Raw genomic sequence first — 19,702 nt, forward strand, 5'->3', positions numbered from 1 at the left:
AAAAAAAATTTTTTTTTTAAAAAAAATTTTTTTTTCCCAGAAAAAAAAAAAATCCCAGGTTTTTATTTTTTTTTTTTTTTTTTTTTTTTTTTTTTTTTTAAGTTTGGTACTTCTGTAACAAACTGTCCAGAGTGAAAAGAGACATGGTATATGCACAGAGGTGACAGAAATCAATTTTATTTGTCATATGTTTCAGTGGATCCCCCCCAGTCAACAAGAGTGTTTTCATGTCACAGAGGCTGTAGGGCTTTTTTCAGAGAAGCCTCGTGGCATGTATGGGATTTTAATCTGACTTTGTGACTTTCTTCATCAAGGACCAAAAATGCAACAATCATCAACAAGTTGTTAAATATTTAAGAACATATATGTGACAATTTATAGAAAACCAGAGATGGATAAATGCTAAATGTTGAAATTATTATTAAAATCAGATGTCTGACATCTGAAATGATTTCATGATGGAATAGAGGACTAGAAATATGAAACAATGAAATTAATACCAAAATAAATATGCATGCTTTTAAATTTCAGAGGAGTTCTGCATTTAATTATCAGATAATTGAGATGTTTAAATAAATATTTACACTTTATTTAAATGAGCACACATTTTTTTTTTATTATTATATGATTTGTTTGTTAGATTGACATTTTTGCTGTCAGTATTTCTCCAACAGTACTGAGAAAGTTTTTTCTGACCTTTGGTGACATATAAACCACATTGCAGTTTAATGGTGTCACATTAAACACCTGGTGACATTTAATAGCTGTGGTGTTGTGTTCAAGTGCTCAATGTGAAGATCCCAGTATTCAGATGTTCTATCTATTGTTTCTGTGCAAGACTATTTAAATATACTCTGAGAATCACCTGTTCTTAGTCATTTTTAACCTGAACTTTGTCAGAAAAGATCCCAGTTTGTGTTGTGTTCATTTGTGTTGAAATAGTCCATCGTCGATGTTCCCACTCAGCCTTCTTTCCTGCTGCAACTCAAATAGCACAGTTACATACAGATGGATGAAGGCATGCATTGCATGGCGTTTTGCAGTAAGTGAAAGCAGAAGTGTTGCACTAAAATAAATAGATCAGTATAATGCTGTGACAGGAAGTCAGAAGTAGAATGTTGTCCTGTTCTGATCTTGACGAGATTAGTTTGTTGCCTGTTTACACAGGCCATAATGACAAATCAACATGTTTAATAGACGTTTCTTTCTACCGTAGTATCACTTCAAGTTTTTAAATTATTTCAAGTTGAACAATTTTAGTTTTAAAAATAACAAGGACTTAACTTGTAGAGGTTAGTAATTGCTTCTCAGGTCGAAGGGTGTGTGCACCAGAGTTGGATCCTGCCTCAGGTTTTTGGTCTGACTATATAGCTGCATGGAAAATATCAACTCCGTCATCCAGAAGCTACTGAGGAATTTGTAGCTCTGACAGCATCCTCCACACTGCTGGATTTTTTCCAGAGCCAGTGGCCTTTCTGTGGCAGTGATAGTTACTAAATGAGTTGTGACCAAAAAGAGCTTCGTCCCTGGATAATTGTCCAACACAACATTGCATTATCTTAATCTTCAGGGTTCTGGATCTAGGCTTCTGTGATAAAATTGTATTGTAGAACTGGTTTCTAAATGTGTCTTAAGGACTGTAAGTTAAATGTAATGATTGGTGTAAAGATTTTTTCTAAGGCTTATATATGCAGGCGTTTATTTTGATAGACACAAACATCTTCCAGAGTTGAGTAAGAGCTTTGTTTAGCACCAGGGATGGGAAGAGTAGGGGGACAGAGGAAGATGTATCTCAACACTCTGGTAGTTTGGTTCTGACTGTATATTTTTACCTTCATTGCTTCAGCATTTTTGATATATTTGGCTCAGTTTAATATTTAACTGCAGGAAATCGAAGCTAAAGTGCTCTCACTTAAGCAGATTTATGCAAAATAGGGAAAACGTAAACCGTATCTTTTTTTTTATCCTGTACAAATTTGATACGTTTTAAAATCTTTGTCAACTTGAGAGGCAGTTTCAAATCATCCAATTTCTCAGAGTTGTGTTGTTTTTATACAGAGGAGGCTGCTATTTTTAGTACACTGTGTAGGTCAGATGGTTTCTCTTTCTGGTGACAGTTGTGTGTCGCTGTGCAGTCCTTCCTGGTCTGCAAATGATAATGTATCTGTAAACTGACTGACAGGAGGCCTGTGGTTCCCCTCGGCCCACACGTACATTTTTAGCTGTGGATGCATCACTTGGTTTTTGTGTTGTTACTGCAGTTTTAAACCTTCCCTCAAGCTAAGCAAGACAGGGTTTTTACTAAGACAGTAACTTGTCAGAGCATGGTGATAGTTCTTGCAGGTCGATGTGGCTTGATTAATATGCTGAGCTAATGAAGCGCTTTAACATGGATCCCAGGTGATTTAGTTATAGACAATGGATTGTCACAAAGAAAATGCATAATTCTACTATACATTACCGTTATTTTTTAAATAATAATAAAAAAAGTAAAATCAAAAACAGTAGTTGTCTGTCTAGGGAATGTTGTCTTGATAATTTCATGAACTCCTCAGTCTACCAAAGTAGTCTAGAATCCAACATGAGATTATCTATTAGATTAGTTAATTAATGAAAGAGAGGAGTCAAAGGTTTTAAAATTGTGCAATTATTCCTCCACATTGAGGTGAGTTATTACTAGTAATACAGAAAAACCCTGAGTTTTTGCACACTCAGGGTTACATTTAAATAGGCTTAGGGCCTGATAAAAACCACGTCACTCTTAAAATGTCCTTTCATGTGAAATCTCAGAACAGAAAAAGTGTACCTTGTTTTTTTTATTTTATTTTTATTCTTATTATTTTTACCACCACTGTGCTCAGATTAATGTTTTCGAATCAGAGCATTATGATTTACTTAGGTCAGATAGACCATGCGTTCTTATCTGTCACGTGAATTTCTTATTTATTACAATTCACTTTCACCTATAATGAAACTGCTAAATTGAGTTGGTAAATTACACTGATGATATATTGTTGTTTTGCTTTGTATTGACGTTTTTCATTATTTCACGTGTATAAAACAATGGGACATTTACTATTATTATAATGTTCTGACTAAACAATTACAACCCCCACAGTTATACATCTATGCACACAAACAGCTGACACTATGTGTGCCATTGTGTCTGGGAGTCTCTAATGCAGCTCAGGAGCAATTTAAGTTCTTATGTTTGCTTTATCCTAACCCTCAACATCCTTTTCATACAGCCCCTTGTTTCTGTTGTACTAATCCCACTAGTGTGGGTGGATGCACCCAGCTGTGGGCCAGGATTTTAACCAGTTATGTCACTCCAGACATTTCTCAGTCAGAAATATCTGGGCGTTAGATTTCAGAAGAATTGTTTGGCTTCAGGGCTAAAGATTCGAAGGAAAATGATAAAGGTCTTAAGTGCTTTCTGTTTCATATCTGGTTATTTATTTGTTTGTTAGTTGGAAGAGAGAATTGCTGTGGATAAAATGCAACAAAATGTTATTTGGTCTATTATCAACGGCTTCTAATTAAGGAACTACAGTGCGCACATTAGTGTGTCACGGCCCAATGGACCGCTGAACCATAAAGTTATGACAACATGCAGCTGTATATATTGTTGTTAAGGGATTATATGAGTGGGATTTAGTAAAATGAAGTAAGCTGGAAAGATGCATGGAGTGATTCATGCAATCCACACATACGCCTTCATATTTAGATAATATACCCCATCCAAGTGTTTTATTGGTTATCATGTGAGTCAGAGAAAAAAAACAAAAAACAAAAAAAAAACAGCGTTCAATACTGGTGCTTCCAAATCATCCCACTAGTTTACAGGCTCGACTGGACTTGAGTCAGCATGTTAGAGGCTTTAGGAGGAGGCTGAAGTTGAAAATAAATCACAGTCTGGCATCAGTAGGGCAAGAAATTAACCATCACTCTTTTTTCTTTTTTTTTTCATCAAACCTAGACTTTTCTTTTATTTATCCACTTCATACCATAAGAACCCAATCTGAACCCTGGAGATTGATGAGAGCTGACAGACTGACCTTTGTGTTTGTGTTTCAGGGGAGCTTTCTCTGAGGTGGTCTTGGCTGAGGAGAAGAAGACGCAGAGATTGGTGGCTGTTAAGTGTATTCCCAAGAAGGCATTGGAAGGCAAGGAAAACAGCATCGAGAATGAAATCGCAGTTCTGCACAAGTAAGTGAAATATTAGCCTTTAAAATTATCCTCTGATAAACATCTACATCTAAATTAAAGTCGTCTAAAGGTATTCCAAGTTATGATGCTTCACTAAGTGTTCTTAAAGGGGGAGTATTATGCCAGATCGACTTTTCTGAGCTTTATTTCATGGCGTGATGTTATTGCTTCTTCAGTTCTCAGTTGAGCCCACACAGCTTTCCTCCTCTCTCCCACGCAGCTCCACCAGACTAGTGGCTGCAGCAATTAGCAAACACCTGGTGGAACTGCACGTCTGCTGAGCTTATCAAACAAACTACAACACTCCTGTAGTTTGGAGAAGCATTGCTGTGGCCACAGAGACAGGGGCCAATTTCAAGGCGTAAGATAGAGATGTGATGCGGTTATGAAGTCACATTTATTTTAAATTGTATTTAACATAGTTACTTGATTCTGGTATAAAATGATACTATGTGCTTTGAAAATACATAATGCCTCCCCTTTAAAGATGTAGACTTAAATTGTGGTGCTACACAACATGCATCCTCCTAAAATGTAATTAAAACATATTTTTTTCAAATGTACCTTCCTTAAAGATTACAAATTATGTGACAAGAAACCTTATGCTTTAAAGAAATACACCTGCAAAATGTTTTTCCTCTTTCATACCTGAAGAAGCAACCCTTTTTTTTTTTTTTACATTAAAACCAATGAAGTGACACAAACTTCCTAATTGTGAAGGTTTTTTTTTTTTTTTCCTGCTGTGCTCTTTTTATATATGGGGAAATACAGGTCACAATAAAAATGGCTGATCTACACAGGTCCCTGGTTATTTTTAGAGGCCTTGTTGCCTAGGTTACAGGAGAAACACAATATACAGTTATGATTCCCTCTGAGGTGAGAACTGTGGAATGAGAGTGGTGGGGGTCAGCCAGCAGCTCACATACAACTGTGACAAATTCAATAAAACCGAGGTAAACACGGCTTGAGAGTCATGTTTGGCTCCACGGGATGTTCATATTGACTCGTCCAAAGGCTTCATTACTCATGTTAATAGTTTATGTCCCCGTATCTCACAGAGGCAGGGGTAGGGTAGGTGTATGTTTGCTGGTGTCATCACATCATAGCTGAGCATGTAGCTCCTGCTGAAGAGGAGGGACTGAAACAGACTCTGCTTTACATCACAACTCCTTCAGAGTTCAAAGACGTTGCTTCATGAATATAAATAGCCTACACATTTCAATCAATTAGCTCCTCTTTTACTACACACTGTATATTTTGTGACATGGAAATATGATTTCCTGTCTAAATTACGAAATCATTGGGCTGAATTATGTCCTGAAGGGTTTTTTTTCTGTCCCAGTTGGGAAGGATTGCAGCATGAGTTATAAATGAGAGATTCATATGTACAAGAGTCACATCTACCGTTCTTCAAAGTGAAGTCTACCCCGCATCACAGCTTCATTACTGACTTTGCTCGCCTTTGTGAAAGCTTCACAGTTTTAGCTGAACGTGTGAAGGCTGACAGGAAGATAAGCATTTCTGAAATTGTTCAACTTTACAGTTTTCTCCACCATTAAGAATTAAGTTTGGCGTCCTTTAAGAAGAAAAACACTACTTTATAAATCTGCTCTTTAAAATAGACACAGATTCATTTGTAATATAAAGATGGCTTTAGAAAACCCCCAGCCATCACACTACTGCTATCATGCTTCACTGTCACTTGTTTGACGGGACACAATCCTTCCAAACAATTCCACTTTTGTCTTTTTTTTTTTTTTTCTAAAAGTTTTTGGGATGATTAAAAAGTTTCTGTGAGACAAATCTTCATGTTCTGTTTAATCAGCAGTGGATTCTGCCTAGAAGAGGATGGTGTTTTCATCCAATCTTTCTTTTTGCTGAATTATGAACACTTAACTGAGGAAAGTGAAATTCACAGTCACTTATGTGTTGTGTTCGTGGATTTTTCGTCACATCCTGGATGAATCCTAGATGAATTATTGGAGTAATTTCAACAGGCCAGCCACTCACCACTGTTCATTTTTTCAATTAGTGGTTAATGGCTTTCATTGTGGTTCACTGGAGTCCAAAAGCCTTTAAAATGACCTGTTAACATCAGGTTAATACATGTCAGTGACGGTTTCACATCTGTTGTTGTATTTCTTTAGATCAAAGCATGTCTCGGATGATAAGAAATCAGCTGTATTAATGATCAACCCAGTACACAAACACTGATCATCCTCTAGCTGTGCCCCTACTTTCCTTTCATTAGCGGCTTATAAGCTAATCTGTAAGCGCTGTAAAATCACCACCCGAGCTGTGTGGCCATATTTTCTTTCGTCAGCTGGACAAACACATACCTGCACAGAAATTCTGCTGAAATGCACAGTGTTTGCTGAACGCTTAAGCTCATACAGGGCCACACGTGACTGATCTCTCTTTCTCTGTAGTTTTAATCTGTCACTTATCCTCCACCGAGTTCGTCTCTCCCTCAACGCTGTCCTTAGCAGATGAATGAAGGTGTCCATGCATCGTTGCAATCTGGATGAGTCACTGCTGTAATCCAACGTGAGCTTGAGCTGACCCACACAGAGTTCCCTTCGGTACATCTTGTCCGCATGGCTTTGTGCTTGGTGCAGACTGTCTCAGTTTAGCATCTTGACTTTGTACTCAAAAGTATTCAAACCCCTTTAAATATTTTCATCCGTTTTCACATTTCAACCACACATTTTAATAGCTTTCTAATGGGAACTTATCTGGTAAACCAGCTCATAATTGTGAATATGTGTCTTGTCATTCTTTTGTGTGGAGTGGATAACTAACAATTACTTTGTCTAACACTTGAGACGTAGATCTCTCCAGTTAACACAAGGCCATTTAACTGCTCCTCTGGTCAATACTTTTCTTGCCCAGCCCAGACCTGTCTGCTCCATTTTTTGGTGATGGTGTTTGCTTCACTTAAGGCTTAAGCTCTCTAACTAACCCCCAGTGGCCTTCACAAAACAGCTGGGTTTATATGTAGAGTGAAATAAGTACAGGTGGAATGCATCGGCTAATTAGGGGATTTCTTAAAGCAAATATGGATTTTATTCAAGGGCTTCACAGTAAAGCTCCTAAATATAAATGCCCGCAATTTTCTGACTTGTTTTAAGTTTGAAAACAATGTGATTTCTTTCTGCTCCACGTTTGTGCACTACTTTGCGTAGCTCTATCACAAAGTTTGATTAAAAATGCATCTGAATGTTTTTGTCGAATGTGCAAAAAAAAAAAAAAAAGTTGAGCAAGGCGCTGCACAGTAAGACCAAGTTTTGATGTAAAAACTTAGTGGGACTTTGTGACGATACAACAATGATTACTGGTGCTAGTTCATCTTTTGCATGTTTTCTTTTTCTCATTCTATTTAAAGTCGAATGCTGTTAAATGTGATATTCTGCTTTGATAAGATTCATCAAAAGCCAAACTGAATGTTTTGTGACATGCTAAGGAGAAAGACTTTATTTACTGAACACAGTGATTAGGACAAAAAAAATGGGCAATACCAGTATGAAGCTGGTGACTCATGTTCCCACTGCTGTCACATCACTGACGGGTGTCAAAGGGCACCAAAGCAGAGTTCAGCCAATTAGAGAACTGCATGCATTTGCCGAGAGACATCTTCTCTTTACCCATAAAGATAAACTAACCCAGCCCTGCACATTAAGTTTTACACTGAGATCATATTTACGAGCTGGAAGCAGATAAGCTGAGCTTCCATGTGTAAAGTTATAGGATCACCTCAAGTAGGAACATAATAAACAACCAAACTGTTTCTTCCTCTTTCTCTTTTCCTTCCTGACAGGATTAAGCACCCAAACATTGTGTCTCTGGAAGAGATATTCGAGAGTAAATCACACCTCTACCTTGTCATGCAACTGTGAGTATTCACATATGTGTGGTGCTGTGTGAATCCTTCTTTTTTGTGCAAAGTGTGTTTCAAGCTGCCTACTCGTGTTATCTCCCACACGCTCTTTGTCACATGCCTCGAACTGCACTCCGCAACACAGACACACGCACTCACACACACAAACCGCACACGTGCGTATGCGTGCGTGTGTGTGCCTGTGTGTGTGTGCAGACTACCCATGAGCATCAGTGGGGAGTTTGCCTTCACACTAGCAGCTTGTCAGCGTCCCACCCACCTTAAACTGCTGAAATGTCAGAGAGGATCCAGATCAATGACAGACCAGGATCAGGAGGGCTGTTAATTGTGACACTAATAAAAGTGTAAATCATTCATGCATTCATCAGAGTCAAAGCAGAAAACAAAAGGCAGCAGGTGGCAGAGATCCAGGGTGTTCAGAAAGCAAAGGGATGCTTCAAAACTGAGTTTTTTTACTGCATTAATATGTATTATACTTATTTATTATTAACAGTCTGTTGCTGGATTCAGTGTTGGTCTTTCTTTCAAGTCTCCCTCAAGCCACTGATTAAGCCCTGAGATTTATTTCTTGATAAATAGAAAATTTGTAGAGACCTTCGTAAGCAGAGTGAAGTCTCCATCTGGTGGCCAAAAGCAGACACTGTTTGAGGTCTCCCAGTATTTTTCAGATTAAAGTAGTATGCTTTTTACATTTGAGTATTTGTTACTGTAAACTTCATCAAAGCTGTTGTAAGCAGCAGTTCTTAGCAGCAGAAAAACTGGAAGCTGTTTGTTCTTGTCACTGGCTGTAAAGTAAGTTCCTGCTTTTTTTTCGTTTCCTCTCGCTGATTTCCTCATAGGTCTACTGCCGTGTTCTGCCACTTCTCTGGCATCTCCTTTTGTTCAAATTCATAAAACGGGCGGTGTTATGTGCATTTACGACACGCTTTGCTGAATGCATCTCTTTCTGCAGGGTGTCTGGTGGAGAACTGTTTGATCGTATCATAGAGAAGGGCTTCTACACAGAGAAAGATGCCAGTAAGCTAATTCAACAGATTCTGGACGCTGTAAAATACCTCCACGACATGGGCATTGTGCACCGTGACCTTAAGGTCAGTCAGACCATTCTGTGTTTGATAGTACAATGTTATTTTTAAGCAGTTTTTGTTTAATATAGAGTACTAAGGTTTTCTCCTGCCAACTTGTCAACACAAATATTTGTAACGTTAACAAGAAATTCAGAACAAATTGTGTATGTGGTGTAACACTTATGTTTTTTTCTGTACTTCATGTCTGATAGTAGGTATCTGATAAGATTTTACTGGATATTTAGGGCTTTAACACATCCGTTGTAGCCTAGTGGATATACGACAGGCTTCATAAGATGCTTTAAATTCACACTTGTATGTGGTTTTGCTTACAGCCAGAGAACCTGCTGTACTACAGCATGGACGAAGACTCAAAAATCATGATCAGTGACTTCGGTCTGTCTAAGATCGAGGGCTCGGGCAGCGTGATGTCGACAGCCTGTGGAACACCTGGATACGTTGGTAAGATGTTTAGAGACCGAGATTTACTCATCTTACATATCATGTAATTCTGCAACAGCTTCTTAAAATATTCAAATTAATATTAAATGTATGTACAAACATAGATTCCATGAGTGAACTGAAGTTTTGACATTTTGTGTTAAAACCTGCGTCTTCTGTTTCTTAAGCTCCTGAGGTTTTGGCACAGAAGCCGTACAGTAAAGCTGTGGATTGCTGGTCTATTGGGGTCATAGCATATATTCTGTGAGTACAACTTTGGAGAGTCACCATCCCTCAGATAAATACCCTTACTAGGTCTGTATATCCAAAATAAAAGAAAATGATACAACAACGCATATTTACCTTTCCAAATTTGACTCATCATGTGTTTCACACAAGTATTTTAAATGATTAAAAACTGTAATCATTTACGGTTTTGTTGCGAAACAAAAGGACACCTCGGATAAATTCAAAATCAAAGATATTTATCTGTTCGCAAGCCCATAAAAACAATGAAAGCGTGTAGCTTTTGGGAATAATTTTTGATTGGGTTAACCTTAATTCCAACAAAGCAGACTGTCATTTAAAAAGTGTGCAGGAAAATGTGAATCCTGAGTGCATGTTGTTTGTAGATCAGGTTTTTACACATGCTCTCAAGTTCACACCGGTTTTTGGATAAAGAAAATGTTGGTAGATCAGGACCCATGTTTGAAATCTTTGTCCATCTGGCACATAGACTAGCAAACAAACTTTTTTTGTTTGTTTGTTTGTTTTATATCCAGTCATGAATAAGGAGGTGCGAGATGTCCTACCATGTGTTTTCACCTGAATTGCATGATTTTGTATTGTTGAGTGTGGAAAATGTTGATGCTATGTTAAAAAAAAGACAATCCAGTTAGTCAGTTAATACACTTAATATTCTGTGTTTTTGTCTTGTTCAACTGAGTATATTTAATAATATGCAAATGCTTTTATTTAGCATTCTACTTAGTTCCACTGCTCTTTCAGAACCATGAGATAAACATTGAAGTTTAGCCATATCAAATAAATCTAAATGTGTTTAGATGAGACTCATTTGTCAGATTAGAAGTACCTTTTGAAAATAACAACCTTTAAGGAGCTATTAAACATTTGTTTCATTAAACCTACATTACTATATTAAAATAGTTTTTATTGGTTAAATACAATATCATATAATGTTGTGTTTTCTCTAGCCATAAGTAGAAAATCAGCTTGAAAACATCAGTCTTTGTGTAATTAATTTATGTAATGTGTTTACTTAGTGAAATGAGTTACTGAAATAACTAAATTGTTCAATCATATTCTAATTTATTGAATATGAGTGTATAGTGTTAGTCATGCACCAATAAACTGTTCTCTCTTTTATTCCAGGTTGTGTGGATACCCACCTTTCTATGATGAAAATGATGCCAAACTGTTTGAACAGATCCTGAGAGCAGAATACGAGTTTGATTCTCCTTACTGGGACGATATCTCTGATTCAGGTATAATACTATAATACATGTAAAAAAAAACAACAACACCATTGTTCTGTTCATAATGCTTTTGACATGCTAGTATTAAACAGTTTAGTCTAACATAAAACACAAATTTTGTGTGTGACTTGAGCAAGAAAAAGTTATTTTAAAATATTGTAAGACAAGTTAAAGTCTGTTCTTCTTTTTTTTCACATGAGATTCATAGCAGTTTTTAACTTTAAACTTTTTTAATTTTTACAGCTAAAGACTTTATAGTACATCTTATGGAAAAAGATTCTAATGAACGCTTCACCTGTGAGCAGGCTCTGCAGCACCCTTGGTATGTTTCTTCTGTCATGTCGTCTCTTCAGCACAAACTCTTCAAATAAAAAGTTTATTTAAAGATTCAAATAATTGTTTTTTTTTCTTTTTTACTGAGATTTATTTAGCTCACTCAAACCTTTTCTTCCTTCTTTCAGGATTGCTGGAGATACCGCCCTGGACAAGAACATTCATGAGTCTGTCAGTGCTCAGATCAAGAAAAACTTTGCTAAGAGCAAATGGAAGGTCAGTCAGAATCTCACAGAGCTCTGCAAAAGTATTCGTTACTCTTTAGAGCAGATTTTTGAAATGGGAAAAGTGCGTATTTTAAGAAGAGTTTAACAATCAGAAATCTGAAAAGTAGGGTCTGCATTTGTATTCAGCCTTCTTAGCATTGACACTGAAAAATAAAGAAAAAAAATAGCTGTATGCAAACTTTAAGTTTACATACATTATGTGTTAAAATGACCCATCCGAAATCCAGACCTAAAACCAAGTGAAAATGTGTCATATGATTTAGAAATTTGTATTACTAGGTACTCTTAGTCCCATCTCATTAACCTTGAGCTTTTTCGCAAAAAGTTCAGCATCTAAACTTGCAGATTTAAACCCGGGGTAGAAATATCACAAAACACCTACATCTTAAGTTTCTACAAAGTTTTGACTCAGAAAGCTTGAATATAAGTGCACACCGCATTTTTTAGATTTATATTTATAAAAAGAGATTGAAAACAAAAGTGATAAAATTCTGCATTGTCTTAAGAGTTATTATTCAGCTCTGCTTGCTAGGGCTTTTATTTTTGTAAGTCTTAAAACTGGGCATTTTTGTCCATGTTCTTTGTGTTTTTTTCTTGTTTTATGTGTCTGCAGCAAGCATTCAACGCCACCGCAGTGATCCGTCACATGAGGCGTCTCCAGCTTAGCACTGGCAGTGAAGGACCTGGCCCCACCTTGTCTGATCCGTGCCAAGCCCATCTGCTGATGGAAGAGGAAGGTAAGGGGTAGCATCTGCTTATTTCCACCCAATCATTTTTTTTCTTAGCCAGTTTAATGCCTATATATTGTGCTCTTCCCTTCTCAGGAGCGCTTTGTGAAGGTGGTTGCTCTCAGAACATGGATGGAGGAGCAGACCCTTTGTCCAACTGCACCTACCGCTGCCACCCAGCCAATAGTGTGTGATATCTAACCCCCCTTCATGTACCTGTTAATCCCGATTCACTTTCCAATTTTAACCCCCCTCGGTGGAACCTGAGGCACCGTCCCCCCCCCCCCCGCTTATCTGGCTGGGAACACAGCGCCATTCCAACCTGTCGCCTGCAGGGGGAGCAAGACTGTCAAGCCTGAAAGGGAAGAAATATATCGTGTTGAAAGGGAGGTGGAGGGAGACTTGCTGTAATGCTTATGCACCAAGGCAGATCATTTTTGGGATGAGTTGAAATGCATGAAAAGGAAGAAGGGAAAGACATCCTCCCCCTCCTTCATGTCTGGGGGCGGGGGATTGTGTTTGCAGAAGCAAGACAGAGCTTGCTGGACGTTTTATTTTAAGAAATTTTTTTTCAACTTGTCTTTTTATGTTTTATCGTTTTACATTTTTGTGTTATTACCCTCCTTCTTTAAGACTTTGGAGCGTTAATCACAGTATGGTACCTGCATGACAACGAAACGAATCCCCACTGCATGATTTATTTAAACAAAAAAAAAAAACACTCTGTATTGCAGAAATGCAGTACCACATTATAGCAGTAAGATGGAGTATTTGGAAATGTTTTAATGGAAAATGTTGCTATATAACAGATTTGCATTCTATGTCTTTAAAACAATTTGTGGCAGAGCAGTTCCTCCAATGAAAATTATACCATGCAGTTTTTTATGATGTAGCCTTTCTTTCTCCACCATGAAGTGGTTTGGAGTTGAGAGGAAAAGGCTTCCCTGTTCTCCTTTTATTTCCAACAAATCAAACTTCAGCAACAAGAGATGTTTTCCTATGTAAGGTGCCTTTTTAGAATCCACAGTTTCATTTGGTGGTAAGGTTGCTTAAAAAGTGGTTTCTTTTTCTACGATTATGGGATTGTGTGTGTCTCATGTAAACTTAAATATAATTTTTCCTTATTAAGGCTGGGTACAGATAGGATGCCTGCACAAAAAAAGTTGTTTTCTTAAACATTAAATATTTGACAACATCCTGGTTGCAACATTTTTAGTGTGAAATAGTCTTTTTGTATCCAAACTATAAGATGCTGAAGAGTTTAAAACTGATGTTTGCAGTTTTTTTTATTTTTTTTATCTGCGTCTCCAGTGCTTCTCAACGCCGTTCAGATCATTTTGTTAAGAAATAAACTGTATGCATTGCTTTCACCTGCACCTGAAGTCTGCAAACATGGCTCTGTAGTGCTCTGTAGGAGCACTCTTAATCATCAGGCATGTAGACCGCTATAAATGCATAAAAATTATTCTCACCGTTTAATAAACAGCACTAGTTCGAGCAAGTTGCACACCTACATAAAAAATTACACCTTTATGCATCCGAGCAGGAAACAGAGCTGTTGTCTTAATGAAAATGTGACATTCAAAGCTTATTTAGTGAAGTACTGCCTTTTTTATTTCCTGTTCATATTTTTTTGTTAATTTTCATTAAATGCAGCATGATTCATAAGCAACCTTTTTAACCAGAAGGGTTTTATAACCCCCAACAAAACTGATACAATAAAAAAAAAAAGCAGTCAAATATGGCTCTTTCAGTCAGAGTTTACAGATCGCTCTCATCTGCTTCTCTTCAACATGTTTCCCAGCCTTAAAAAAAGACAACAAAACTTTAAAGACTGGAATTACGCAACAGGTAAACTCATTCCATATTAATTCACATTGTTTGTGCGTATCTTTTTATTTCAGTTTCCCCTATTTTTTTTTTGTAAAATAAATTTCATTGCACTTTTTTTTTTCCAAGATATCTGTTCCTGTTTAGCATGTTTTTAGTGTTGTTTAGCATACATATTTTTGTACTGGATGTGGAGAAGCTTTTATGCAAATGTTTCCGAATGATCCGGTGGGAACCCGCTGCAAAAACTCAACTGGCTCTAATGGACAATATGAGGAACTTCCTTTGGTTTTGGGCTTCGTTTCCTATCAGTAACCGCTACACATTTAGGCTCCCGCTTCTCTCCATCAGTATTTTGTATTTGCTCTTCATGGTGGCTGGGTTTGCCTTGGGAATTGTTAATATCTCAAATGATGATTATAAAAGGAAAGATGTTGCCAGACCTTGCTTTCTTTTACTTAAAAATCACGCAGACCGTGAAAGAGCACAGGTCAGTGTAATAACTACATTTCAAAAAGTTCAACCTTGAATGTGCTGCTTTGGAAAAAAAAATATCTATGAGCTTTATGGTGCAGTTTTACTGGATAGTCCTTGTAGTGTTTTCGGGCTGTAATGAAACTGGTGACTCTGAACTGTAAAGTGCATTTATTAGAGACGTTATTTTGGCAGAGAAAAAAAAAAAAAGGTTCAGTATGAATCGTTTGTATGTCCTGGAGTACTGTAACATTAAAGCAGAAAAAGCACAGGGGGCGCTGAGAGGAAGCCTGTCCGCTTTCAGCTGATTCAATATACAATCTGATGTACTGACGATAATTAAAACAACTTTACTATTTTGAATTATTGTTATATATCTTTTTTTCTGCTCATTTCCTACATTGACAAAGCATTTCCTTTGCTCACCGCATTCATGTCCTGCCATACATGTTCTCTGGTCTTTCCCATTCTCAAAAGGGATGTAACTCGGTTTCATATATTTGTACCCAAAGGAAACAGTCGTGAATTAGTTTGATGTATAGATGAGGCTGATTATTTTAAAAAGTGAAATGTGTTGGTTATGTCCATTTTGTGTAAATTCCTTGGAGATGCCATAATTAACTGATTTGACTAAAGCTGAAAAGTTATTGCTCACCCTTTGTGTTTTGTTACACTTGTAATGTTTTTCTTCATAAACAAATCTGCTACTTTGTCATTATGTTCAAAAGTTTGTTACATTTATACGTGGACATATAAACATAATATATATATAAATGTCCCTCTGGTCAAGCCTTAGGCCAGGGTGAGTACTTTTGGATTTAGGCTGCCTTTGTCTGAAAGTAAATTTGATGAGCATGCTCAGCATGAATCTGTGAGGGAGCTAATACTTTATCACAAATGGGCCTGAGGTTTCTTTGGGTTAAAAGCAGTTTTATATATATATATATATATATATATAAAACAACTAAATTTGGCATGTTGATATCCTATCAAAATGAAAAATAAATCTTGTGCTGTTCTTGGCTCGTGTAACTGAAAACATTGCTGATAAAGCAAATGCAGATCAGCTCCGCTGTACAAATCGGTACTTAAGTCATGAACACGTTGCCTTTTAAAACAATTCCTGGGTCTACACACTATCAACCATACACACTGATACAATTTATGAAAAACAGGACTTGTTTAGTCTGAAAGTCAGCAACTTGGAACGTTTTTCTGTCTGCTTGGAGCTCGTTTAAGCCAAATTAAATCCCCTTTTATTTATCTATGCTTCTTGTCATGGTCGATTACCTTATGCTGCAGTAAGGATTGGAAATAATTCTGGAAATTTAAGAAGCAACTCTGTACTTGATAGCAAAATACTGTTCCACTTCATCCCACAGGTCGGCCTTGTGGGCCCGAGAACTTTGACATGAAGGTTACCTTCATGTTCCTCTCTCTTGTCCCCTTCGAGGAATGCTGAGCAATTAGGGCTTGTGGTTTGGCTGCCGGAAGGAACCGCAGAGCTGAAGAAGAGAGTGAGTGCGGTGGTCGCTCTCGGTCGGCAGACGGTGGACGGAGTAAAAACGATGCGGTCGAGCCAAAAGACAAGGAGCTGGTTTGAGATAATGAGAGGGTTTTCTTAGTGGATTACAAGGTGGAAACGGGTTGAGAGAGACGCAAGCCGTGTTTGGATGCAGAAGATTTGGGGGGGGGGGAATGATAAGAAGATGCTGTCAAAAAAAGTGCAGCACAACTAAATAAATACATGAAAACCACATCTTGTTCACGTTAGCTACAAAATGCATGTTGATAAGAGATTGTGCTCTTGCTGCGCCCTCCTCTCCGAGCAGGCGGCGGCTGTCCGTGCCTGCGCGGAATGTGAAACGGATTCGACTTGAGAGAGGAGCCAGAACAGCTTCTGCGATGACAGACTGGGGATTCGTCACTTGTGAAAGCCTGATTTATTTCTGCGCTGCTGGTAATTTAAGCGCTACAGAAGCACTGAGAGCAAATTGCTGACGCGGAAGGATGATGGAAGATTTATGAAGCAGACGGCATCCGGCGGACGAAGTCAACAAAATCAGAAGCGCATCTGCTGGGAATGTGAACTCACAGATTCATCAAGTCACAGACGAGCTGCTTTAGATGTACACATCAGCTGAAGCTTCACAGGTTTTCTACTTGTCATGTGTTAAGTAGGGTTTTTTTTTTTTTAGAAATATTCAGACAACTTGAACCTTTTCATATTTTGTCGCTACAGCAAGTCTTCATACACTTTATCAAGATTTGACATGATAAATCAACACGACATTGTGCATAATTATTGACAGAACAATTAAACTTTAATTTTTTTTTCTACAAATGAAAATCTTAACAGTGTGGTGTGTCTTTGGATTAAGTTACCTAAGTCAATACTATGTAAATTTGCCTTTTGGTACCTTGCCTTGGTTAGCTTTGCATCTTATTTGCAAAAATACTTCAAGCTCAGTTTGGATGGAGAGCAAATGTGAACATCAAGTCTTCAGTTTTAGCTGGATTTAGGTCTGGACTTTGACTGAACCATTTCAACAGATTGATATTCGTTGATCTAAACTGTTGCGCTGTGTTTAGAGTTTTTGACCTGCTGGAAAATGAATCTTACGGTTACAGTAGAAGGTCTCGTTACAATAGCGGGGACTGAATAAGCACATTTTTATGTTCAAAAACTGCAATCGATTATGTTTTTTTCCCCCACTTCACAATTACTGTGAACCAACACAATACTTTGTGACAATCTATCTAATAGAAGATCTTGAAGTTTGCGGTTATGATGTGACTAATAAATGTGAAAGTTCAAGGAAAACATCAGCTTGCAAAAAAGAAAAGGAAAGAAAAGAAAAGGAAAGAAAAGAAAAGAAAAGGAAAGAAAAAAAGAAAACACCACTGGGAGGAGTTTTGCTGGCTTGTGAGTGACCTTTTTGTCTCCACTCCAACTATAGCAAACCCTGAATGTTGGTGCTCTGCAAATTAATAACTTTCTTCTACTTTATGAGCTTATGCGGCTTAGGAAGGAAAAATGTATGTACTGACTCAACCTTGGCTCCATAAACTTAAATAATTGGGGCTATTTCCTCCCACCCTCTTCATGTATGACCTCACACACCAAGTTTATGTCACCTTCACATTTTTCACCAGGAGGCTATTGTGTTAACATCTGTCGGGAGGTTTCTGTGCCCGTCAAGTCTTTGCCGTCCATCAACACATAGTGCTGCCACAAGCAAAACCAGTTTCTGCAATTCAAGATGTTTATGAATCTGTTTTTGTGTCCAGATTAGGCTGGCTGACAAAACACCAGCGGGAATGATTTAGAAAATACGTTTACCGGGAATGACCTACCTTGTGAGAGGAAAAACGATGCGGATTCAAATGAGACGTGCATATGCGTGTGTTTGTGCGTGTGTGAACACTTATATTTTTTTTGTCTGCTGAGGTTTGCAATATAAATGAGGGTGCCACCTCAAAGTGAGTGAGACCAGAGTGAAACATTTAAATTCAGAGCTCTCGCTTTTCTTTTGAGCCAGCAAAGTGGAATTTTTCTGCATCAGTACCATTTGAAACCAGCCCACTGACAGGATTTAAAGAGGGGAAACATAATAGCTTTATGTTCACTGGCAACATTCTTTCCACTGCTGGAAATGCTGTATTTCTGTTCTTCACTCAAGTTCGACATGCAGGTTTTTTTTTTTTCTTCTTACACCAAACCGCTTCATGCTTCTGTTTCCAAGAAACTGAATGTTCTTGTAATCCCTAAAAGATGTCTTGATCAATAGTTCTCGAGGCTTTCCAGAGTTCTTTCAACAACTCGGATATTTACTGTTTTTGAATTATCGCTCTTGCCGACAGCCTTTTGCGTTAAAGACGCAGAAAGTGGATCCTTTAGCTGATCATCGACTACAGGATTAACCCATAGTTTGTAGTTGCATTTTTAAGTAGGTGAGTGAGTTTTTTCTTTTCTTTTTTTTTTTTTTCTTTTTGTCAAATGGACATGCAAAGTTGGCGAGAAAGGAGGAAGCACAGCTCCCAACACGTCGGTCATCAGCAGCAGCGGTCACAGTAGAGGCTCAGGTTGAGACACAGAGCGCTGAGCCTCCCTCACCCAGCTGATCACTGAATTTACATCTGAAAAAAAAGAAGAAAAAAAATGCCTCTGAGGTGTCCTACTCAAAGTCTGGTCTTAAATCTAATTTAGATGCCTTTCATGTGATCTTAGCAAGGCGTTTCACAACTCCCAGCAGTGTGTCTGAACTAAAACAATCCCATAAAAAAAGAGGAGTGAAAGGAAATTCCTCCACAGTGACATTATCACCAATTATCAGAAATGTTTGATTGCAGTTGCTTCCCAGCGACCACATCCAGTTTTTTTTTTTAGGTTCAGGGGGGGTGTTTCCTTTTTGTCATTCAGCCATGTTATGATGTTATTCATTGCATAAAAAAAAAAAAAAACATTTTAGATTTTTAACTAGGTTATTTCTTTTTCTAAATTTTTCTAAAATGCATTTGGAGGAAGTGTGACAAAAAAAAAATCAAAATCAAAAGTAGAAATCTGAGAGGGCACAATGGTCTTCACTGCACTGCAAACCTATTGAGCAAATAATAGAAAATGCGTGATAAAAGAAACAAATTTCAACAGATGGACACATATTTTCATCCTGAGCTGATGTCTAGCATAGTTTCCTTGCATGCCGCTTGCACATTTATTTTAGACACGGGGTCAAACAAACTCCCAGCAGCTCAGCCAAATGCAGTTCTTGGCTCAAAACAATAATCAACATGCTAATGTTGTTTAAACCAAAACATTCTTCCCCGGTTCCATACCTCCTTCGGCCCCCGCGATAGTGCAAAAAAAAAAAAAAGTAATGGCAGGCTGTTTCAATTTGCACAAGAAACAGTCCTTTTGAGGTGCTGGAACGCAGCAGGGGGACTGAGACTTAACTAAACAGTGAGATCTCCTTCTCCTTCCAAAGGAGGAACGATCTGC

At 37.7% G+C, this 19,702-nt stretch overlaps 1 protein-coding gene across 2 annotated transcripts in view; it reads left to right on the forward strand.

Annotated features, from left to right (window-relative positions):
• camk1b (calcium/calmodulin-dependent protein kinase Ib) overlaps window positions 1–15,066 on the forward strand; it is a 45,993-nt gene extending 30,927 nt beyond the window's left edge. For both annotated transcript variants that reach the window (XM_015036745.1, XM_015036746.1), the window contains 10 exons: window positions 4,078–4,209; window positions 8,027–8,101; window positions 9,060–9,198; window positions 9,510–9,636; window positions 9,804–9,879; window positions 11,008–11,120; window positions 11,355–11,433; window positions 11,573–11,660; window positions 12,285–12,408; window positions 12,496–15,066. In XM_015036745.1, the coding sequence (XP_014892231.1) occupies window positions 4,078–4,209; window positions 8,027–8,101; window positions 9,060–9,198; window positions 9,510–9,636; window positions 9,804–9,879; window positions 11,008–11,120; window positions 11,355–11,433; window positions 11,573–11,660; window positions 12,285–12,408; window positions 12,496–12,593 (1,051 nt within the window). In that variant the 3' untranslated portion in view covers window positions 12,594–15,066. The remainder of the gene's footprint in view (window positions 1–4,077; window positions 4,210–8,026; window positions 8,102–9,059; window positions 9,199–9,509; window positions 9,637–9,803; window positions 9,880–11,007; window positions 11,121–11,354; window positions 11,434–11,572; window positions 11,661–12,284; window positions 12,409–12,495) is intronic.
• Window positions 15,067–19,702: the final 4,636 nt, after the last annotated feature.

Source organism: Poecilia latipinna, unplaced genomic scaffold, assembly GCF_001443285.1.
Source record: "Poecilia latipinna isolate Pla-1442-1.1 unplaced genomic scaffold, P_latipinna-1.0 Scaffold377, whole genome shotgun sequence".
Classification (NCBI taxonomy): domain Eukaryota; kingdom Metazoa; phylum Chordata; class Actinopteri; order Cyprinodontiformes; family Poeciliidae; genus Poecilia; species Poecilia latipinna.